We start from the raw sequence: 25,178 nt of genomic DNA on the forward strand, positions 1-25,178 counted from the left end.
GATGGCATTTCTGCATCTTGTCGGGTATATAAAATATCATAACGTAGGTCATCTAAGCATCAGAACATGCACAAAGCCAAGAAAACAAGGACAAGTACAAGTGAAGTTTGTTTATAAACTTATTTCGAGAGAATCACATGCTTAGAATTGCTTGCAGCTGGTCTCGCACTATTTAATTTAGGATTCACCAATCAGACGATTCCTAAACCACTATAAATACCCTGAGTTCCATATCACAGCCATCTTCGTTTCAAAGAATCCCACCTTCCACCCCTACTTCTTCTCCTTTCCTAGATCGGTGGCACAAAAGCCCTGAGGTTAACACTGTTGCCTCATAGCAAGAAGGTTACTAGTCCTTACCAAGCCAGCTGACGTTTCTGTGCAGAGTTTACACATTATCCTGGTGCTCACGTGGGTTTCTTCCAGGTTCCCCGGTTTCCTTCCACTGTCCAAAAACATGCAACTTAAGTTACTTGACTAATCCAAATCGGCACCTTAGACATGCTCTTAGTAAGTAGTTATCTCTTAAGAGCAATCACTTTCTGTTTATTAGCTACTAGAGTAGATTAGTTCTCAAGATCTATCCGAGCTTAAACTTCCCTTTCGCCTTGCAAATGGCAGGGAGCCTCAGGCTTGAGGATTGTTAATTGTAAACACTTGGGGCCTTATCATACACCAGGCACAATGTGGCGCAAAGCACGACACAATTGTTATTTGCTACTTTCAGCTCGGCGCAAGGGTCATTTTGAGGTGTTGCGCCACGCTGTTTAAATAGCAAATGCATTTGCGCTCAAATGTACGCCCACAGGCGTTCTGGTCTAAAAAAACAGGCGTGTTTTGGCACGTTGCTATTTTGAGAAACTGTAAATAGTCTGATCTTTAGACCAGAACAAAGTCGGTCTATTGTCTGGCGAAAAGTGCGCATGGCTTACACACTACACACAAGATGTAGAGCAATACGCAAATATCTTTACATATGAAAAATATATAATATATTAAGGATTTATATAATAAGGATATATATAGGATATAAATATAAATGATTAAAATATTACAAAACATATTAATTTCTAGCCTACATGAATTTAAAAACCACTGCCTTCATACTTTCTTCATCTCGGGAGGCTTTTTCAGTTCATTCAATTTGCTTTTGTATAATGTTATTAATATTAGCAGTATTATTTATTATATCCATATTTATATTTGTTTTATTTAAAACAAGCTTAGATTTGTCCACCTGTCAGGTTTTAGACCATATGTGGCACAGCATGTGTATTTGGAAATAACTCAGTATTTTGAGCACACTTAATTTTTATTGTTCATTTATTCGTTTGCTGGAAATTAGAACTGAATTTAGAAATCGTTTTGAAACAAATCTTTGCGCTTAACAAACGTAATTAATTATTTATAGGCTAATTGATGTCTGTGCGTTAAGGTTTCCCTATCCAAAAGAGCAAAAGCGAAAGTGAACTTACTTTACGTCATGTAAATAGCAAATGCGCTGATGGCGCGTTGCAACTGGGTCTTAAAATTAATGGGAGATGAGACTCTGATTGGTTTATTCTCAAAACACACCTATAACTCATTAACACTAATGAAAACTCATTAAGATAAACTCAACCCTTTCAGACCATGTGCCATGGCGCAAAGCGGATTTTCCCGTCCTTATATTAGAAAATATCGATTATGACACACCCTAAATGCGTTAGTGCCCTGCGCTTTCCGTTTTGCGCATAGACCGTCAAAATAGAGCTCTTTAAATGAATGAAAACAAGCAGCAAAGTATGTCATCTTGCCATCTCCTCATCACTCCAGTTTACAGCAAACATGACATTAAGCATTTGCATATGTTCATTCATTAATTTTCCTTCGGCTTAGTCCCTTTATTCATTAGGGGTCACCACAGCGGAATGAACAACCAACTTATCCAGCATTTATTTTAAACAGTGGATGCCCTTCCAGCTGCGACCCAGTACTGGGAAACATTTGTTATATAACACAAGTTAAATACAAGAATGCAAACTCACAAAAATAAGCGTAAGTTATGCATACTTGCCATGAACATGCAGGAATTGTCTCACTCGGGTCTTACAAGCAAGTTGCAAATGTTTAAATCCAGTGGAAGATGCACATGAGGAAACACAACATGAGTAATCTAGAGCAAGTGCATTTGATCATTTACATTTAAAGCCACAGGCACAAAAACAGCTTGGTTTTCCTCTGACCCCAAAATTAAATATTCTTTATTTTGTATAAGGTATATGATCTGATTTTGAGCTGAAACCTCAGACACATTCTGGCAATACCAGACTTATTTTATATCTTGTAAAAAAAGGTTCTTAAAAGGGACTTTAGAGGGATAGTTGACGCAGAAATAAAAATAGCCTCACTATTTACTTTCCCTCATGTGGTTTTAAATCTTTACAAGTTTCTTGATCCTGTTAAACACAAAAGAAGATCTTGTGGAAAAAACGCCGGCTTTCTTTGTATTCCAGAAGAAAGGAAATGTTTAAAACCACAAGACAGAGAGTAAATGGTAAGGTCATTTTCATTTGTGGGTGAAACATCCATTTCATGCTTGTCACTTTGTGCCTTCATACTAAAGTTCACTTTTTTTTTTTTTAAAGACCTGATGGTGCAGAAAGAAGAGACTCAATGGAATGAAATGGAAGAGAAACAACAAGACTTAATGACTGATGAAAAACCCACACTCACTAAAAAGACTTCATTACGCGGAAGACCTCGGAAATCCAAATCTTTTTTCAGCTGTAAACAGTGTAGAAAAAGTTTCAGTCAAAAGCCAAAGCTTGATGTTCACATGAGGGTTCACACAGGGGAGAAACCTTACACCTGCGAACAGTGTGGAAAGAGTTTTCCTAAAATCCATGGCTTTAAGGCCCACATGAGAATTCACATTGGAGAGAGGCCGTACAAATGCCAACAGTGTGGAAAGAGTTTTAAGCAAAACAGCAACCTTGAAGTTCACATGAGAACTCACAATGAAGGAAGAATTTTTACTTGCACACAGTGTGGAAAAAGTTTTGCTAAAAAACACAACCTTAACATCCACATGAGGATTCACACTGGAGAGAAACCTTACACATGCACAGAATGTGGTCAAAGTTTCCCATATAAAACCACATTCAATATCCACAGGAGAATTCACACTGGAGAGAAACCTTACAGATGCACAGAGTGTGGTAAAAGTTTCACACATAAAAACACACTCAATAACCATAAGAGAACTCACACTGGAGAGAAACCTTACAGATGCACTGAGTGTGGTCAACGTTTCCCATATAAAACCACACTCACTAACCACATGAGAACTCACACTGGAGAGAAGCCGTTTGCATGTGATCAGTGTGGAAAGAGCTTCAGAGCCAAAGCTAGCCTTATGAATCACACGAATCTTCACACTGGAACCATAGTGTTCACATGTGATCAGTGTGGAAAAAGTCTCACACACAAAGACTCCATTAAGAACCACATGAAGACTCACTCAGGAGAGCGTTTTAGATGCAGTGAGTGTGGAAAGGCCTTTAAACATAAAAGAAGCCTCAGTGCTCACATGAAGCTTCACAATGGAGAGCAGAGTCCTCAACATTGAGGCCTTGTCCACACAAACACGGGTATATTCATAACAGCAGCTTATTCATGTAGTTTGGCTGTTCATTCATGTGAGAAATGACGAAATCCTTTCGAGAGGATCACATCCTTATGATTGTCCACGGCTGGTCCTGCATTAGCTAACGCATGATTCACCAATCAGATGAATCCTGATTCAATATAAATAACTAGGGTTTCTTACTTCAGTTATCTTCATCTTGAGGAATCCCCCCACTCTCCCTCCTTTCTAGATTGGGCAACACGGTGGCACAGTGGTTAGCACTGTTGCCTCAAAGCAAGAATGTCACACGTTAAAGTCCCCACTGAACCAGTTGACATTTGTGTGGAGTTTTGTTCATTCACCCGGTTCTCGCGTGGGTTTCCCCCAGGTTCCTTCCACAGTCCAAAATCACATGACCTAGGTAAACTGAACATTCTAAATTGGCACCATAGTCGAGCTCTTAGTAAGTCTTATATCTCCCTTTAGCGTTCTCTATATCTTTCATTAGAACAGAAACAAGTCGTTCAAACTCCCCTCTCGCCCTGTTTACGGAAAGGAGCCCAGGGCTCGAGGATCCAATGAGCTTAGAGCTCTCTCGCGGAACAAGTGTGAACTCTTGAATACATATCCAGTTACTGAAAATGAAACCCTTTGAATACCTGAAGATTTAAACTCAACAACTGAAAAGGGGTGAAGATTTTACTGTTTTATAGTGTAGATCAGGGGTCAGATCAGATTGTAGTGTGCATCTGAGTTGCTGCCGCACTGCAAGAATGCAAAATAACTCTATATGTTGATAGATTTTGTGGCTTGTTTCATATGCAAACAAGTATCTGCATCTGAGAAGGTCTGAACCAAATGGTCTACATGAACTCAAGAATTGTGACCCAACCAAAGTAGTTGGGTTATCTCAGAAGGGTTACATCCTTTGTTATAAAGTAGTCTCTCACAGACTGTACTTTGGATTAAGTTACTTGAAGACAGACAAGTTAACATCACTGCTGAGAAACTGCACTATTCTTTGTCTTCAATAAAGTCTTCTCCCCGTAAGAACTTTGGTCAGCTTACTTATTTTATGTATTAGAGTCATCTAATACATTGACGAGCCACCCAAGAATGGTTCAGCCAAATACAGCAAAATCTGACAATGTGTTTCAACTGTATTATGAACCGATATCTATAATTGTGCACAATACACACATTGTGAAACTGCAGGGGTCAACACAATTCTTTCATGTTGTCGCAACACAAATTAAATTAACTTAACACTTTTAACAAATTTATGTAAATTGAACATAAAAAATTAAGTTGTCCCAATGAAATCTCAAGAATTGTTTAATCAAAAATAAAATAAAAATTGATTAATAAAACATTTTAATTAATTAGTTTAAACAAGTAAAAATGTGTGTGTGTGTAGATATATGTATATATATATATATATATATATATATATATATATTAGTGCTGTCAATCGATTAAAAAAATTAACTAATTAATCGCACCTTTATGAAAATTAATCTCGATTAATCAAATTTAAAAGACAGAAATTTGTCATTTCCGCTATTCAAATGTAAAATATATGTAAACGCAAGACAAAAACTATTTAAATTCAAAATATAATTTTTTATTAGAATTTTTGTTTAACTTGTTACACAAATTTCATGTAAACAACATATCTATAATAAACCATCAAGATCCTGGCATGACAGGCATATTTATTACAGAAATTAAAACACAGTCATGTTAGTGCCATATGAATTTCAAATCAATCAATGTATTGAATAATAGGAACCATTTTTATTATTTTTTGTCTCTTTTCTTTTAATCAAACAATTATTTGTATTGGTCATGTAAGGGTCATATATTAACTGAACTTCTAATGTTGTGGGTGAGTGCTGTGCATACTAATTAGCATTTTTGCAGAAGTAGATAGATGCGGGTCCAAAATTAAATTCAGCTCTGCAGAAACTTCCTGTCTGAAGAGAGGTGTTAAAACTGAACACAGAACACAGAAAGATGTATACTTTGTTGTTGTGCAGAGAATTCGTAGAAAAAGAGGAAGTATGTCGAAGGTGCGGCCAATGGAGGACTGAACAATGACTGACAAGTGACGTTACACCAAAACTCCACCTGTTAAGATCAGTTGTGTATATATGCTGAGGTCAGGAAATGTATGTTAGTTGAGAACCTCTTGAATGTAATTCTTGTATTGCATTGGGGTAACGTAACCTAGAGCTCTGTCATCGAATTATTCATTGGTATCTAATAAATTACTAATATTTTTGACATTGAAGAAAAACCTCTCCAGACCTTTTCTTATTGAACACGCATGGAATAAAGATATATATTCCAACAATTTGGTGACCCCGACGTGGAAAAGGGGGAGAGGAAGTTATTGATCTGTCGTATTGCATTGACATCATCGGCGCCGAAAAATAAGGTAAGCAGAAAACCTGTTAAATCGAATTTCTGCAATTGGCCTAATCTAAAATGTTTGATGTCATGTGATATGTAGGATTGATGTAGTTAAAAGTATAAGCATTTGAATAATTCGATGAGTTTAAATGTATATATGCTTTAAATGTTAACCAGTCTGTCAGAATAATATGAAGAAAATGATAGGGTAGTTTAGAATAGTATAGAATAGTTTAGAGAAGACTAATAGTTTAGGATAGAGTAGTATAGTGTAGATACAGGAAGGCCAGGGTGGGCTGAGACTGTATTGCACAGGAGACCAGATAAAGCTGTGATTGTGCGGCTTCGGGTATTAATACGGTTTCGTCATATGGCATTCACTAAGTAAATCAGAATATAAGTTGATACACTTTGACTGTTTTTGCTTGTTTGGTGGAAGGAAAGATCAGACGAGGTCTGTGCTCCTACACTGAATTGAATAGAATACCATCCTAGGGTGTGCTGTTCAGGTGACTGCTGTCTCTGCGAATACTGTGATTTTATCTGGGCAACGGCATTGACGAATGCTGAATTTTGGGCTATAAGGGCGGGAGTCCGAGGGACGAGCCGACGTGTGGTCCCGAACAGTCTGGTTGCAAGCCCCTACGTTTTAGTAGGTCCAAGCGGTAAAGACAGCTATAGGGTGAGATTGTAAATAAAATTAGGGACAGTTTAGTCGCTGAAGTTGTGACTGTGTGTGGATAACTTGCTTCACTGAGGTTGTGACTCTGTAGCAAATACAGGGAAAAGTCGACTCTGTTAAGGTGTGGTTGATTAAACATACATAGAAAAGTCGACTCTGTAGAAGGCGAGTGTAAATATAAGAAGTGATTAGAAGTTGAGAATTGTGAAAAGCGCGCATTTTATTTTATGTAAATGTTTGTCTGTTGCGTTATTGACTAACAGTTGAAATAAGCATAGTGTACAGATATTTAGCCGACTGTATATAAGCGTATATGATATTCAATTAAATGTCATTCAGAATTTTGAGTTCAGTAATTGGGAAAGTGCAAGAAGTTTGCAGGTGAAAATTTGATTGTTGGAGGAGGATAAATGTTTTTTGATTGTGTATGTGCAGTAAATGCAACATACAGAAGTTCATTAGTGTGTGTGAAAAACACTGTAAATTTGAGGAAGTGGAGGTGTGAAAAATGCATAAGTAATTCGATTAAGAATGTGAGCAATATGGAAAATGTCCCAGACAAAATTAAAAACTCAATGGGACAAGTGGTAAATGATTGGAACTAAGAAGAAAAAATGTGGCAAAGAAATGAGAAACAATATACGAGAAGCTTAAATTTGAAAATTGTGTAAAATATGTGAGTAGAGCAATGACTGAACAGTAAAATTGGCTACAATTTTGAGAAACAGAGAATTTGAGTTTTACAAAGTTAATAACATAGCAAAAGGGGGCCATAACGATGTTGTGGTAGTAAAAAATCGAAAAAAAAAGTTGGAATTTGTAATGTGGCATGATTTTGGCATTTGTTGGAACGGCTGTAGAAAGACAGATGAGGGGAGAAAAAAGAGGAAGTGCTCAGGCAGACAATCTTAGACAGACTGACAACAAAAAGGAAGTCAGAAAAAGGAGCCACTCCTTTTCATGGGGAAGAAGCAGTTGAAGTTGGGGCAGAAGAGAGTAAATTATATTAAAAGAGTATATAAAATTGTTTTGATTAAATAATGATAGACTGTGATATAATGATTAAAGATATAGTATAAGTTACTAAATAAACAGATGAATTACAATGTGGTATAAAAAAGACAAGTGAAATAAAGAAATAATGGGAAATATGCTTAATATAGTTATATTTGTTGAAATGGAATTTGAAGCTATACGAATGAATATATTAATAAAGAAATGAATTTACTAAATAGAGGAGGATGACTAAAACAATAGACCAGTAGTTGTTGAATAGAACAATAAAAACAAATAAATTAATAATACTAATAGGAAAAATAAAGAGCAATTTAAAAAAATACAACATAAAGACCAGCTACTAAAGAAACATTAGAATTAATACATTAGAGGAAAAATGAGGAACATTACTTCGAGATGAGCTGTTAAACAGCAAAGAGATAAAATTGGCATAAGTCTCTGGTCGATGAAGAGAAAAATTAGAAGAAAATGTGACAGTTTAATATTGATCAACTGAAGAGTTAATGAGCAAATATGTAAGGAAGATAAAAAAATATGGATAAGAAAAACTTCAAAGCTTAGAATTAAAGAAATCCAAGTTATGGTTTGATAGAAAAAAGAAGAAGATATGTTTAAAATATATTGAAATATGTCTGAAAAATATTATATACATAGAGAGAGAGAAAGACAGAGACATTAAACCGATGAGATAGAAACTAGAAAAATAGTTGCACTTGTAACACTTTGGGGAAGTGACACTTTGAGGAACTGAGATTTGATGTGAGAGGACAAGATTGAGTTTAGGTGCAAAAACTAAATAGAATAATAATATTAATAATAATAATGATTTAAAAAAAATTGTTATGGCTTACATTGGCTGTTTTCATCTATGAAAGTCAGCAGCATAAGACTATCTAGGCCATCATCTAGGGTCAAAGAAAAATCATGGACACTTAGTGGATGTTATGAACAAGATGAAGTGAGTTCAGTTTCTCTATATTTAAAATGATAAACACCAAGAAAGAAATTGATAATTAAACATTGCATTTCAGATATAAAAAAACATATTAAACAAATATGTGGGGTCAATGCCTAATATGAACCATGAGACATAGCAATAATGTTGAACAATTATATCACATGGTAGGCCATGTCATAATTTGTGTTTTATGAATAATAACCCAACTGTGTCTTGTTTTTTAGTCTCCACCATCGTAGTGCCATACAGCTTTGCCTGCAGACCATAGTGCTGAGTGGATGGGAGTGAAGATGTCGAACTTTACTTAAAACTATTATTGGAGGTCAAATTGATTTTAAACTTAATAAAACCTGTCTCATTGGTTAAACTCTAGAATGTGGTCTCAATGGCTCACATGGTTCTTGAGTGCATGTTTCCCTAACATCAGAGATACCAAGTTCTGAAGGAAAACTGAGAAGGAGGTTGCAGTGGAGAAGAGCAGTAACTGGTCTCCATGAGACATTATTCCAAAGACGGGTAAGACTCTCGTTGGCCACCAGGAGCGACCTAAGCCAGGAATTTTGTCGCAGAAGACTAGGCACCTGTACAGGTAGGCAGGTGTTGAGTGAGATGGTTGTGGAGTGGAGCAGTGATGCTTGAAAGGCCTAGAGCATCCGAGTATTGAGGGGCACTTTGAAAGATCAGTGGTCCGCCTCAGAAATGTGGGCTCCTCCAAACCAGACCACAGCAAACTGCTAATTATGTCTGGAGATCAGACACTCAGAAAAAGGAACTTGTGGGTAAAGTAAGAGGCAGGGTGCTGTCAAGAACCATTTGAGACCATATGATGACTGGTAATATGAAGGAGACAGAATTTATTAAGGTTTTGTTATGAAAATAATAACTAAGAAAAAGACTTAAAGGAAAATATACAATGAATCTCTAAATGTATAATGTTGAAATGATATTTAACTATTTTTTGCAAATTTTCATAGGTTTACTGATACAGGGCATGAACAGGATATAGGAGGAAGTACAATGTATGGTGGTGACTAAAGAAGAAGAAACAACTATTGGTAACTGAAGAAGTAATTTGAATTATAAATTTTGATGGAATTGATTATTTAAGTAAAGATTTACTAAAAGCAAAATATTATGTTGAATCATCTAAATTAAGATGGGATATTAAAAACTAGAAAAGGTTGGTAACAGAAAAAAAAATATTTATGCGTAAAGAAGAAGTTGAAACATGAAAAATTGAACTCACGTCATCGGGTAAAAATTAATAGTTCTAATCTGATAAAAGAATTGAAACAGAATAAGAGAGTTTAAGAAAACAGATTTTCTTTCACATGTAACCATGTGAAGAAGTTTAATGATGAAGTCAAAATACAGCTGAAAGAAACGGATGAGAAAATGTAGTGATTTTTAGTTAGCTTATAAAAGTATATAAAAAGTGTATGGGCAACTAGTTGAACCGAAATGACGTAGAACTAATTAGTAGCCAAAAGAAAATCATAAAAATGATTAGAACAAACTAAGTAATAAATAGTTGAGAAAATGAATTATCAAAAGTAGTGTCAAATTCAAAAACTGATTGATTATTAGTGAAATACTTAAATGGAGGATTATAAAATTAGCCAGCGTAGTGAAGAGGTTGTATGTTGTTGAACAGTTAAGAGAAAAACCTAGACAAGGTCATATGGAATCTGTTTTAGACATTTTATTTAAGCTAAATTTTAACTGAGTTATAAACATAGATGTGACTAATTTAATTTGAATACAATTTTACAAGTAAGCAACAAACAAAAGAAGATTGTGTTTAGTTTTTGATTTAGAAGCAATTAAGGAGAAGAAATTTTAAAGCTGAGGTTAATAGTGTATGCAGAAATATGGTCATACTGATGAAAAATGTAAAGTGATGGATTTTTGAATTATCAGAGAGAGTGGTGTTGATTAAGCATGTTGATGAAATTTTACTTGCAGAAAAAGAGTAGACACCTAATTGATTGGGAAGCAGTTGTTATGACATTTATATGGAACTAGATTTAAAGGAAGTAAGTAAAATTATAGGGGATTAGATGACACCCCTCAATATTAGGATGAGTGGTGTCTGAGATAAGTGGAGTCAGATCGCCAAATAAATAAGCCATTTCAAATAACTAAACTGGTGAATGTATAACACATGGTAATAAGACTAATATGAATTATAGACTTTAATTATATTTAGAGATATCAGAAACTGCAAGAGAAGAATGAGGGTGAGGTTATAATTGATTATAGAGATATGGGAGAACAGATGAATAAAAATATATCTGCTAGTCATGATTGACAGCTATAGTGAATGCCTGGAGGAGTGGCCAGCAAGCAAAGAGGACAGTCAGACAGTGATGAAGTGTTTAATGAAAGAAACAAAAAGATGTTGAGTAAAAATTAGTTTGGATAATGATAAACGCTGAAATAATGAATATTTTAAATTGCAGCAAGTAATGGGCCTGAAGCATGAATTTAGGAATGGTGTAAGACTAATAATTACAGGGAAAGGTAGAGAAAATGGTTACAAATTTAAAAATAATTGGCAAAAATCTGTGCACAGACCAAACTGAATTGGATAAAAATCATGTTGAGGGGTATTAGTTTGTTATGGAACAAAACGATGGAATTAATGACTTTTGCATTGTTTACAGGACTGCAGTTTTGGGGACCTGGTGCAGCTTGGATGTGCAGTGGATTACTTATGTAGAGATTAAAATATGACAAATTAACAACTTTATTTCGGATTTTTCTAAACAGGTTGCTGAAGGTGTAAAGCTGGCCGGATTGACCTGAAAGTTAACATAGGGGTGTAAAACGGCCTGGAGCTAGGCCCAGGCCGAAAGGGGGATAAAACACCAAAAGGGGATATCTCATATCTAATTGGAGTGTGTAAGCATGTATTGGTGTGGGAGCTGAACACGCTGCACCACCAATGCATGAGGCCAACTGTATATTAGATACAGGCCAACACAAAAAGGGGAACTGAAAACCACATTAAATTCTAAAATAGAAAGAGAAAATAAGACTGATTTACTAGCATATCACAATCTGACAGAAAGTGTGTGATTAAGTGTGTATGGATGTTTCCCAGAGATGGGTTGCAGCTGGAAGGGCATCCGCTGTGTAAAACATATGTTGGATAAGTTGGCGGTTCATTTCACTGACAGTGGGGACCCCAAATTAATAAAGGGACTAAGCTTCAAAAAAAAAAAAATGAATGAATGAATTGGACAAATTAGACTGGAGAAATTTTTGAAAAATTTAATAAAACACAATCACATTTTAAAATTATTTTATTTTACACATTAGTTTTTTGATTTTTAAAAAAAAAATATTTTTATACACACATAATTTTTTTATCTTTTATGTGAAGACATTTTTTATAATTTTTTTATATTTTATTTTAAGAAATTTTTATGCTTTTTATCTTTTATTTTAATGCCTTTCTAATGCTTTTTAAATCTTTTATTTTAAGACATTTGTATGTTTTTTCATAATCTTTTATTCTAAGACATTCAATGTTTTTTTTTTATCTTTTATTTTAAGAGGCTTTTTGAATCTTTTATTTTAAGACATTTTAACGATTATTTAGTTTTAAACACATCATTATGAGTTTAAGATTCTTTTATTTGAAGACAATTTTAGGATTTTTTATTTGAACACATTTTTGAAGATTATTTTAGTTTAAGCCATTGTTGTTTTTAAATATTTCATTTAAAGACATTTTAAGATTTTTATTTTCAGCCATGGTTGTTTTTGAACCGTTTATTTAAAGAGATTCTTAAGATTTTTATTTTATTTTAATCACATTGTTGTGTTTTTGATTTTGCCATTTTAAGACATTGAGAGAAAAAATATGTTTGAATTTTGGTTTTAATAATTTGGTGACAAGTTTGAGCTAGTTTAATAACATTGTTACGATTGAGCTCTGAATCTTTCATTTTAATAATTGTTTAGTTTAATCCTACTTTGAAGCTGTTTTCATCCTAAATCTCAATTGTAATTTTGGTTCGATAATGAATTTAAAATGTTGAAATTCAGTTTGAACTATTCATGGGGATTATAATTTTGTATTAGTAAATTTCTAATTCCAATCACAAGTGTTTTCACAAGTGTTGATCTTTGATCTTATTATACAGAGGGATTTTTAATTAGAGCATATCTTTATGGGTGTGAATTTTCTTTTAATCAGATTTTTGTTTTTTTTTATGTTGGAGTTTTTAAATTTTGTTTACATTTTTATTATTGTGATTCTTATTCTAATTTTGGTGGGGAAGAAGAAAACAAATTACCTTTATTGATAAAGTATATAAGAATGGAAAATTTTAATTATGGGATAATTGGAAGTTAATAAGAGTATTGGGAGTAATAAGCCTGAATATAGCAAGTATAATCCTTATTAAAAGAAGATATCGGAGTGACTTCAAGAGGGAAGAGACTGCACCACTGAAGAGGAGAACCAAGAGTGAGGAATTATAAACTGAATCCAGAAAAGTTAAAGAAATTGAGTTAAAAGGGCTTTTGGGCATTATTTAACATAATGAATAAGCACTATGATGTTAATGATTATTTTGAATGAGAGGGAAAACCAAGATTTAGGAAAACGCCTGTTGTAATGACAATTGGAATTTTTTGTGGGGATTTGATTATCTGTTTTTGTTTTTGTCTGCTCCAGAGAGGAGCAGAAAAGGGGAATTGTTGGAGAAAAAGAATTTATTTTCATTACTTTTGTGTTTTTTATTAGGAAAATGTTTAGACTAACAACAGATTAATCAATCTTTTCTATTGTATTATAAAACATCTTGACCAGACAAACTTTCTCTTTTTTACTGTGCTGCATACATTTTAGAAGAACTGCTGACAAGTGGAAACAGCAGAATAAGAATAAATTTAGGTTTGTTCCAGAAGTCTAGACATGTCACAAGTTGTCATGATGCTTGTAGAAGTGTGAAATATATTAAAGATGCACGGAAGTGTTCAGTTCTGGTATGCAGAGAAAGGTTGCAGAAAGAGGAAGTAATGTCCAGGGTTTACAAAGGGCCAAGGGACTGCAGAATGACTGATAAGTGACGTTAAACCAAAACTCCACCTGTTAAGGTCAGTTGTGTATATATGCTGGAGTGAGGAAATATATGTTAGTTGCGAACCTCTTGAATGTAATTTTTGTATTGCATTGGGGTAATGTAACTCAGAGCTCTGTCATTGAATTATTCATTTGTATCTAATAAGTTACTAATATTTTTGGCATTGAAGAAAACCCTCTCCAGACCTTTTCTTATTGAACACGCATGAAATTGGCTAGATATTCCAACAATGCAAGTGCACCGAAAGGGGATCAAAAGAACTGTCTTGGAATGCCATGTAGTAGAATGTCCTGGGATGCCGTTGATTTTTAAGGCAATGGGATTCGCAGGACTTTTCGTCAAATCCTCGCACAACGTTAATTAATGACATTTGACAGATCCACGCCGAACATCAAGCGACAACGTGATAGGAATGGGAGCATCTTAACATCATTGCTTCAGACTCAGGAAATGTTCTTGGAACTTCACACAGCCAGGCCTCCAGAGGAGCTGTAGCTTTTTTTGCCCCGGGGAAGCATGATCCACACGAAGGGAATAAGAAATGCTGCCCAGTCATCTAAGCGCTTCCAAGTGCCAAAAGGTAGCACCTTGCCCCGTGTGAGGCTCGAACTCACAACCTGCAGATTAGGAGACTGACGCGCTGCCTACAGCGCCAACAAGGCAGACTGATGGACCTGGGCAAACTGTGAAATACCAGCTTCCATGTCACGGTGCTTCGGTGTGGATACTAGGAGACAGCCCGGGATAAACAGCGATGTAAGGATGACCAAGTGGTCTAAGGTGCTGCGTACAAGTCGCAATTTCTCCTGGAGGCGTGGGTTCGAATGCCACTTTCGACAAACCTAATCTTTGGCTATGAGTTCAGGCTCAAGTCTTTAACTCTCTGCCACCTTGTCAGAGTGATACAGTAACACTGACAAAGCACCGCATCAATCTCTTTGCGCCAAAGTTTATGCAGCCTAGCAGTGTCCCTGGCAGCCTTAATGGGCTCTTTAGACTGTAGGTTTTAAGGCGTTTGCGATCAAGGTATTGTCAACAAAAACTCGGAAAAGCATGTGAACAAAACAATGGACGAGGGCTTTAATGCAAGTGAACCAAAAGGGGATCAAAAGTACTGTCTTAGAATGCCATGTAGTGGAATGTCCTGGGATGCCGTTGATTTTTAAGGCAATGGTATTCGCAGGACTTTTCGTCAAATCCTCACACAACGTTAATTCATGACATTTGACAGATCCACGCCGAACGTCAAGCGACAACATGTCAGGAATGGGAGCATCTTACCATCATTGCTTCAGACTCAAGAAATGTTCTTGGAACTTCACACCGCCAGGCCTCCAGAGGAGCTGTAGCTTTTTAGCCCCGGGGAAGCATGATCTACACGGAAGGGAATAAAAAATGCTGCCCAGTCATCTAAGCGCTTCCAAGTGCAAAAAGGTAGCACCTTGCCCCGTGTGAGGCTCGAACTCACGACCTTCAGATTATGAGACTGACGCGCTGCCTACTGCGCCAACGAGGCAGACTGTTGGACCAGGGCAAACTGTGAAAGACCAGCTTCTATGTCACGATGCTGCGCTGTGGCTCCTATGAGACAGCTTGGGTCAGGCAAGCATGTCAGGATGGCCGAGCGGTCTAAGGTGCTGCATTCAGATTGCAGTCCCCCCTTGAAGTGTGGGTTTGAATTACACTTCTCACAAACTTAATCTTTGGCAACACGTTCAGGCTCAAGTCTTTAACTCTCTGGCACCATGGCCGAGTGATACAGTAACACTGACAAAGCACCGCATCAATCTCGTTGCGCCAAAGTTTATGCAGCGTAGCAGTGTCCCTGGCAGCCTTAATGGGCTCTTTAGACTGTAGGTTTTAAGGCGTTTGCGATCAAGGTATTGTCCACAAAAACTCAGAAAAGCATGTAAACAAAACAATGGACGAAGGCTTTAATGCAAGTGAACCAAAAGGGGATCAAAAGTTCTGTCTTGGAATGCCATGTAGTAGAATGTCCTGGGATGCCGTTGATTTTTAAGGCAATGGGATTCGCAGGACTTTTCGTCAAATCCTCGCACAACGTTAATTCATGACATTTGACAGATCCACGCCGATCGTCAAGCGACAACGTGATAGGAATGGGAGCATCTTACCATCATTGCTTCAGACTCAGGAAATGTTCTTGGAACTTCACACCGCCAGGCCTCCAGAGGAGCTGTAGCTTTTTAGCCCCGGGGAAGCATGATCCACACGGAAAGGAATAAAAAATGCTGCCCAGTCATCTAAGCGCTTCCAAGTGCCAAAAGGCAGCACCTTGCCCCGTGTGAGGCTCGAACTCACGACCTTCAGATTATGAGACTGACGCGCTGCCTACTGCGCCAACGAGGCAGACTGATGGCCCTGGGCAAACTGTGAAACACCAGCTTCCATGTCACGGTGCTTCGGTTTGGATACTAGGAGACAACTCGGGATAAGTAGGGATGTCAGGATGGCCAAGCGGTCTAAGGCGCTGCGTTAAGGTTGCAATTTCTCCTGGAGGCGTGGGTTCGAATGCCACTTCCGACAAACCTAATCTTTGGCTATGCGTTCAGGCTAAAGTCTTTAACTCTCTGCCACCTTGTCAGAGTGATACAGTAACACTGACAAAGCACCGCATCAATCTCGTTGCGCCAAAGTTTATGCAGCGTAGCAGTGTCCCTGGCAGCCTTAATGGGCTCTTTAGACTGTAGGTTTTAAGGCGTTTAGATCAAGGTATTGTCCACAAAAACTCAGAAAAGCATGTAAACAAAACAATGGACGAAGGCTTTAATGCAAGTGAACCAAAAGGGGATCAAAAGTACTGTCTTGGAATGCCATGTAGTAGAATGTCCTGGGATGCCGTTGATTTTTAAAGCAATGGGATTCGCAGGACTTTTCGTCAAATCCTCGCACAACGTTAATTCATGACATTTGACAGATCCACGCCGAACGTCAAGCGACAACGTGATAGGAATGGGAGCATCTTACCATCATTGCTTCAGACTCAGGAAATGTTCTTGGAACTTCACACTGCCAGGCCTCCAGAGGAGCTGTAGCTTTTTAGCCCCGGGGAAGCATGATCTACACGGAAGGGAATAAAAAATGCTGCCCAGTCATCTAAGCGCTTCCAAGTGCCAAAAGGTAGCACCTTGCCCCGTGTGAGGCTCGAACTCACTACCTTCTGATTATGAGACTGACGCGCTGCCTACTGCGCCAATGAGGCAGACTGTTGGACCAGGGCAAACTGTGAAAGACCAGCTTTCATGTCACGATGCTGCGCTGTGGCTCCTATGAGACAGCTTGGGTCAGGCAAGCATGTCAGGATGGCCGAGCGGTCTAAGGGGCTGCATTCAAGTTGCAGACCCCCTTGAAGTGTGGGTTTGAATTACATTTCTCACAAACTTAATCTTTGGCAACACGTTCAGGCTCAAGTCTTTAACTCTCTGGCACCATGGCCGAGTGATACAGTAACACTGACGAAGCACCGCATCAATCTCGTTGCGCCAAAGTTTATGCAGCGTAGCAGTGTCCCTGGCAGCCTTAATGGGCTCATTAGACTGTAGGTTTTAAGGCGTTTGCGATCAAGGTATGGTCCACAAAAACTCGGAAAAGCATGTAAACAAAACAATGGACGATGGTTTTAATAAAAGTGAACCAAAAGGGGATCAAAAGTACTGTCTTGGAATGCCAAGGAATGTCCTGGGATGCCGTTGATTTTTAAGGCAATGGGATTCGCAGGACTTTTCGTCAAATCCTCACACAACGTTAATTCATGACATTTGACAGATCCACGCCGAACGTCAAGCGACAACATGTCAGGAATGGGAGCATCTTACCATCATTGCTTCAGACTCAAGAAATGTTCTTGGAACTTCACACCGCCAGGCCTCCAGAGGAGCTGTAGCTTTTTAGCCCCGGGGAAGCATGATCTACACGGAAGGGAATAAAAAATGCTGCCCAGTCATCTAAGCGCTTCCAAGTGCCAAAAGGTAGCACCTTGCCCCGTGTGAGGCTCGAACTCACGACCTTCAGATTATGAGACTGACGCGCTGCCTACTGCACCAACGAGGCAGACTGTTGGACCTGCGCAAACTGTGAAAGACCAGCTTCTATGTCACGATGCTGCGCTGTGGCTCCTATGAGACAGCTTGGGTCAGGCAAGCATGTCAGGATGGCCGAGCGGTCTAAGGTGCTGCATTCAGATTGCAGTCCCCCCTTGAAGTGTGGGTTTGAATTACACTTCTCACAAACTTAATCTTTGGCAACACGTTCAGGCTCAAGTCTTTAACTCTCTGGCACCATGGCCGAGTGATACAGTAACACTGACAAAGCACCGCATCAATCTCGTTGCGCCAAAGTTTATGCAGCGTAGCAGTGTCCCTGGCAGCCTTAATGGGCTCTTTAGACTGTAGGTTTTAAGGCGTTTGCGATCAAGGTATTGTCCACAAAAACTCAGAAAAGCATGTAAACAAAACAATGGACGAAGGCTTTAATGCAAGTGAACCAAAAGGGGATCAAAAGTTCTGTCTTGGAATGCCATGTAGTAGAATGTCCTGGGATGCCGTTGATTTTTAAGGCAATGGGATTTGCAGGACTTTTCGTCAAATCCTCGCACAACGTTAATTCATGACATTTGACAGATCCACGCCGAACGTCAAGCGACAACGTGATAGGAATGGGAGCATCTTACCATCATTGCTTCAGACTCAGGAAATGTTCTTGGAACTTCACACCGCCAGGCCTCCAGAGGAGCTGTAGCTTTTTAGCCCCGGGGAAGCATGATCCACACGGAAGGGAATAAGAAATGCTGCCCAGTCATTTAAGCGCTTCCAAGTGCCAAAAGGTAGCACCTTGCCCCGTGTGAGGCTCGAACTCACGACCTTCAGATTATGAGACTGACGCGCTGCCTACTGCGCCAACGAGGCAGACTGATGGCCCTGGGCAAACTGTGAAACACCAGCTTCCATGTCACGGTGCTTCGGTGTGGATACTAGGAGACAACTCGGGATAAGTAGGGATGTCAGGATGGCCAAGCGGTCTAAGGCGCTGCGTTAAGGTTGCAATTTCTCCTGGAGGTGTGGGTTCGAATGCCACTTCCAACAAACCTAATCTTTGGCTATGCGTTCAGGCTAAAGTCTTTAACTCTCTGCCACCTTGTCAGAGTGATACAGTAACACTGACAAAGCACCGCATCAATCTCGTTGCGCCAAAGTTTATGCAGCATAGCAGTGTCCCTGGCAGCCTTAATGGGCTCTTTAGACTGTAGGTTTTAAGGCGTTTAGATCAAGGTATTGTCAACAAAAACTCAGAAAAGCATGTAAACAAAACAATGGACGAAGGCTTTAATGCAAGTGAACCAAAAGGGGATCAAAAGTACTGTCTTGGAATGCCATGTAGTAGAATGTCCTGGGATGCCGTTGATTTTTAAAGCAATGGGATTCGCAGGACTTTTCGTCAAATCCTCGCACAACGTTAATTCATAACATTTGACAGATCCACGCCGAACGTCAAGCGACAATGTGATAGGAATGGGAGCATCTTACCATCATTGCTTCAGACTCAGGAAATGTTCTTGGAACTTCACACTGCCAGGCCCCCAGAGGAGCTGTAGCTTTTTAGCCCCGGGGAAGCATGATCCACACGGAAGGGAATAAAAAATGCTGCCCAGTCATCTAAGCGCTTCCAAGTGCCAAAAGGTAGCACCTTGCCCCGTGTGAGGCTCGAACTTACGACCTTCAGATTATGAGACTGACGCGCTGCCTACTGCGCCAACGAGGCAGACTGTTGGACCTGCGCAAACTGTGAAAGACCAGCTTCCATGTCACGGTGCTGCGCTGTGGCTCCTATGAGACAGCTTGGGTCAGGCAAGCATGTCAGGATGACCGAGCGGTCTAAGGTGCTGCATTCAGGTTGCAGTCCCCTTTAAAGTGTGGGTTTGAATTACACTTCTCACAAACTTAATCTTTGGCAACACGTTCAGGCTCAAGTCTTTAACTCTCTGGCACCATGGCCGAGTGATACAGTAACACTGACGAAGCACCGCATCAATCTTGTTGCGCCAAAGTTTATGCAGCGTAGCAGTGTCCCTGGCAGCCTTAATGGGCTCTTTAGACTGTAGGTTTTAAGGCGTTTGCGATCAAGGTATTGTCCACAAAAACTCGGAAAAGCATGTAAACAAAACAATGGACGATGGCTTTAATAAAAATGAACCAAAAGGGGATCAAAAGTCCTGTCTTGGAATGCCATGTAGTAGAATGTCCTGGGATGCCGTTGATTTTTTTTTTTTTGTATATATATTTTTATTAAGTTTTTGCTTTTATATACATATAAACAAATAATAATAAATAAATAAAATAACATCCTTGCAAAATAATGATGATTCAATGGCAACAACAGTTAAACAAATAACAAAAAAAACAAAACAAAACAAAAACAAAAACAAAAAGGTACAGTTCAGCTCACAAACAAAAATAGGGCTTTACAGGTGCCTATGTACATACATGGGAGTTCAGTAGGTCTGGAAAATTTAAAGAATATTGAAGTATTAATAGTAAGTGTGAAACAATCAATAAAACCAACCATGACATTCTTAATTAAATCCTCTTGTCAGGATTGAAGCAATGTCAAAATCAATATATGCCAGGAAAGGTTCCCAGATTTTATGAAAAACTCCACTTTTGTTATGTACAATACAGGTCAGATAATCTAACGACACATATTCAAGAATAGTTCGGTGCCACATCCTAACAAAGGGAGCCTTATCCGAGATCCATTTTAAAAGTATACATTTTCTTGCATTAAAAAGAAGGAAATTGAAAAGCCTCATTTTGTACTTATCAAGACTTACAGGAGGGGACATTCCTAACAGAAAAGATGCTGGATCTGGAACCACAGAAACACCCAAAACCTTACTCACTTCTTCGGAAACCCCCAACCAGAACCTCTGTATTTTGTTACAAAACCAGAAACAGTGGGTAAGGTTACCCATTTCTGTCTTGCACTTGGGACAGAGTGGAGAGAAATCAGCTCTAAATTTACTACGCTGGAGAGGAGAAATATGAGCTCTATGAAGAATCTTAAGTTGGATAGCTCTAACTTTATTACATATGCTCAAATTCTTTGCATTTTTCCAAACTATATTCCAATCTTCATCTGTTACTTGAATATTAAGTTCCTTTTCCCAGATTATTTTAAGAAAATGAGTAGATGTATTAGCATACTCCGATAACAGACTATAGAATGAACTTATAGATTTGATCAAGTGCATCTTAAATAGCTGCTTTTCAATTTCTGAAGAACTTGAATTAGTAAGAAGTGTTGTATCTTTTTGAATATAATTTCTTATTTGTAAATAGCGGAAAAAGTCTCGTCCATCCAGAGAATATTTTTGTGAAATCTGACTAAAAGACATGAGAACATTATTATCAAAGAGATCTTCTAGTTTAGAAAGTCCCTTATGATCCCACTGTTGAAAACGTGAATCACTAATACCTGGGGGAAAATCTAGATTATTACAAATTGGAGTATAAATTGATGTTAAACATGACTTACCATCTAGTCGTCTAACCGAATGCCAAGCCTTGACAGAATTTAAAGTTATAGGGTTTGTGGAAGCTACTCTAACAGTCTTCATTCTTTTGAGAAAGAGCAAATTGCGAAGGGGAACCTGTGATTGGGAAGACTCTATATCCAGCCACAATGAAGCTGAGTCTTCTGAAATCCAAGTATTTATGTAACGTAAATGGGCACCCAGTTGATATCTTCTAATATCCGGAAGACCAAGACCACCCATATCCTCCGGTAGACGCAATGTATTAAACCTAATGCGAGGTCTTTTACCAGCCCATATAAAATAACTAAAACATCTGTCCAGATCTTTAAAAGTTTTCTGCAAAAAAAATTACTGGGATCATCTGAATCGGATATAACAATCTTGGAAGAATGTTCATTTTCAAAAGAGCAATTTGCCCCAGCCAGGATAGAGAAAGAGTATTCCATCTCTCTAGATCAAGTTTAATCCGATTAAAAAGAGGGGTAAAATTTGATTTAAACATCTGGTCAAATTTAGGGGTTATTTGTATTCCTAGATACACAAAGCCTAGTGGAGACCACTTAAATGGAAAAGAAACTGAACTTGACGGGATAGTTTTTAGACTACCTAAAGGCATTGCTTCAGATTTACTAAAATTAATCCTATAGCCTGAAAAGGCACTAAACTCTTTAATAACATTAATAAGATTAATTATAGATATTTCTGGTTTTGATAAGAAAACAAGAACATCATCAGCATAGAGATTAATCTTATGCTGGTTATCCGCTATAGTTAAGCCATATATGCCTAAATCTGACCTAATTGATTCAGCGAGAGGTTCTATTACTAAAGCAAAAAGAAGCGGAGACAATGGGAAGCCTTGTCGAGTTCCTCTACTGATCTCAAAACTAGAGGAACGCAGACCATTAGTTATTACTGCAGCAAGAGGGCCAGTATAACAATTTGATCCAACTAATGAAATTGTTACCCAGACCGAATTTAGATAGTGTGAGGAACAAATAAGGCCACTCAACTCGATCAAATGCTTTTTCTGCATCCATTGAAATGACAAGACTCTCCATCTTCTGCTGATGTGAAAGTTGAATAATATTTAATAATCAGCGAATACTGTTACCAGAGCTATGTCCTTTAATGAAACCTGTTTGATCTTCTTTTATAAGTTGAGGTAGTAATACTTCAAGCCTTGTAGCAAAGATTTTAACAAGAATTTTTAAGTCACAATTTAATAAAGATATTGGCCTATAAGAGGCACAGTCCTCTGGTTGTTTCCCTTTTTTAAGTAACAGAGAGATATTAGCTTCCCGTAAAGAAGGGGGGAGAATACCATTCTCTAAGGAATGATTGAACATTTCTAAAAGAGGATCCACTAAAATGTTTTGAAACTCTGTGTAAAATTCCTTACTCAATCCATCTGGACCAGGAGCTTTCCCAGTTTGTAGGTTCCTGATTGCTGTTAATACCTCCTCCCTTGTAATAGGACCATCAAGAGTGATTTTCTGATGTTCAGCTATAGAGGGTAATTTAATTTTAGAAAAAAATACATCCATAAGTTCTAATGAATTACATGGGGATTCTGATTTATACAGGGTTTTAAAAAAGTTAGCAAATGTATTATTGATGAGTGTAACATCAGAGGATGGATGCCCCCGATCATCCTTGATAGAAGACACCAACTGAGAATCTGCTTTTTTCTTAGTAAGATAAGCCAGGTATTTCCCTGGCTTATCACCATGTTCATAGAACCTTTGCTTAGCAAATCTAACTTTCCTCTCAGCAGACCTTATATGCAATGACTCTAACGCAGAGCGTAAGGCAGTAATTTCTTTTAATTTATTTGGTCTAGGATTCTGGACATAATCCCCCTCTGCCCGCCTAAGTTTTGCATCTAGAATGTCCTTTTGTTCTGTTTGTCTCCGCCTCTTACTAGCTGTAAAAGAAATTATAAGACCCCTTTAAAATGCCTTAATCGTTTTCCATAGCAAAGATTTATCTTCTGTAGAAGAAGAATTTATAGTAAAAAATGACTGGAATTCGGACATAAAATAAGAACAAAAATCACTATCTTTGAGAATTAAAGGGTTAAATCTCCAATACCTAGTTTGATTTATAGAGCTCCGTAACCTTAATTGTAGGAAAAGAGCAGCATGATCTGATATTATAATATTACAGATGCTGCTGTTATCTATAAATTGTAGTATCCCTTTAGGCACAAGAAAATAATCTATTCTTGTGTGGCTACTATGTTGTTTCGAGTAGAAAGTAAATTCTTTATCAGCAGGATGCTGTGCCCCCCACACATCCACATAGTCTAAATCTTCACATAAGGAATTAATGAATTTTTCCTGAAATGAGGGAGCTAAGCCTGAAGGAAATTTTTCCATAAGTGGGTTAAAAAATCTTGTTAAAAAATCACATTGATGGCCAGGGGGAAAATATACATTCATAATAGCAATTTCTTCCCCCTGCAACATACCCTTCACAATCAAATAACGTCCATTTTTATCTTTAATACAATTTACCAATCTAAATGGTAAAGACTTTTTGAATAGGATGGCCACTCCTTGGCTCCTTGATGTAAATGAAGAAAAAAAAACTTGACTAAAACCTAACTGTTGCAACTTAAGATGTTCTTTATCATCAAGGTGAGTTTCTTGAAGGAGGGCTATATCAACGTTCTCCTTCCTAAGAAATGTGAGCACTGATTTCCTCTTCACAGGTGTATGTATCCCATTAACGTTCCATGAGCAAATCCTAAGCATACTAATAATGGCCATTTTAAAAGTATAACGTACAATAAGTTTATACAATAGAGAAAAAAAGCCAAGCAATCCATCAATTGTGCAGAATCGGTGTCCGCGATTACATTAATTAATATATTAACCTAACTTATATAGATAATATATTCAAAATACCAAAGTCGGGGAATATTTTGTTAGATATGGACAACAAAATTAATTATATATCACGTTTAACAAATATAGAATGATTAGATCCAGCAGGAGTTCCTTGATGAACAGCCCTACGTGCACAGCTCTCATATGAGTATGAGCTCAAGGCACGCTGCAGCGCATGCTGTGTGTGTGTGTCTGTGTGTGGTCACGTGATATGCGTTTTCACCATTTTAATGTAGACAGAGAGCTGTTCAGAAATGCTGGGTGAAACGCTAGTGTGGACGCGGATCGTTTTCATTCTAAAAAGCCGTTTTAAAACTAAAGCGCACTAGTGTAAACGGGGCCTTAGATTAAGAGTTTGGAGCAACACAGTCCATTACATGAAGTTTACTGACATCATTTGTGGTGGGCAAAGGGGTATAGGCCAATAATCTACTATCCTTCTAATTATATATATATATATATATATATATATATATATATATATATATATATATATATATATATATATATATATATTTTTTTTTTTTTTTTTTAGTTATCGAATCTAATTGGCTAATATGCAATATCCTAATCAGCACTGATCAGCCTCTTCATCGGGGTTTAATCACTCTGCCAGCTGGAGCGAATGTCAAATTTGTTAATAAACTCGACTGGACTGTTGAGCCGGACCACTAGCCTATTTTTGAGATTTTTTTGGCGAGAATGTTCGTCTACTTAAGGGTTGCGGCTATTTGTTTTGATGACCTAGGACTCGGAGATTATATTGTCAAGAGCACTCCTCTGGTGGACACATTCTGGAGTCTGATGTATGACTTTATAGTAGTAAAATGTGGGCAAAGAATTGTTTTGAGTATATATAACGACTATTAATGCAATGCATGAAGTCGTGGTCGTGTACCCCATATCTAGAGCAAGACCAGCATTTGTGGTTCAAAAGCACTAATTGCATTC

General features: G+C 37.7%; 1 protein-coding gene and 5 non-coding genes across 9 annotated transcripts in view; 1 reads left to right on the forward strand and 5 right to left on the reverse strand.

The window, feature by feature from the left end:
• The window catches only part of LOC148680744 (uncharacterized), a 29,880-nt gene extending 25,220 nt beyond the window's left edge, over positions 1-4,660 (forward strand). For all 4 annotated transcript variants that reach the window (XM_088650575.1, XM_088650574.1, XM_088650576.1 and 1 more), the window contains one exon: positions 2,628-4,660. Coding sequence is in view for 2 of the 4 variants with exons in the window: in XM_088650574.1 (XP_088506700.1) it covers positions 2,628-3,610 (983 nt within the window). In the remaining 2 variants the exon portion in view is untranslated. The remainder of the gene's footprint in view (positions 1-2,627) is intronic.
• Positions 4,661-15,224: 10,564 nt separating this feature from the next.
• trnam-cau (transfer RNA methionine (anticodon CAU)) lies at positions 15,225-15,297 on the reverse strand. The gene has a single exon. It is a non-coding gene; the product is annotated as a tRNA-Met (tRNA).
• A 781-nt stretch (positions 15,298-16,078) lies between these two features.
• Positions 16,079-16,151, reverse strand: trnam-cau (transfer RNA methionine (anticodon CAU)). Its single transcript has one exon. It is a non-coding gene; the product is annotated as a tRNA-Met (tRNA).
• Positions 16,152-17,779: 1,628 nt separating this feature from the next.
• Positions 17,780-17,852, reverse strand: trnam-cau (transfer RNA methionine (anticodon CAU)). Its single transcript has one exon. It is a non-coding gene; the product is annotated as a tRNA-Met (tRNA).
• Positions 17,853-18,633: 781 nt separating this feature from the next.
• Positions 18,634-18,706, reverse strand: trnam-cau (transfer RNA methionine (anticodon CAU)). The gene has a single exon. It is a non-coding gene; the product is annotated as a tRNA-Met (tRNA).
• Positions 18,707-19,486: 780 nt separating this feature from the next.
• trnam-cau (transfer RNA methionine (anticodon CAU)) lies at positions 19,487-19,559 on the reverse strand. Its single transcript has one exon. It is a non-coding gene; the product is annotated as a tRNA-Met (tRNA).
• Between the last annotated feature and the right edge of the window lie 5,619 nt (positions 19,560-25,178).

The sequence above is a fragment of the Danio rerio genome, chromosome 4 (genome assembly GCF_052040795.2).
Source record: "Danio rerio strain M-AB ecotype USA chromosome 4, GRCz13ab, whole genome shotgun sequence".
NCBI lineage: Eukaryota > Metazoa > Chordata > Actinopteri > Cypriniformes > Danionidae > Danio > Danio rerio.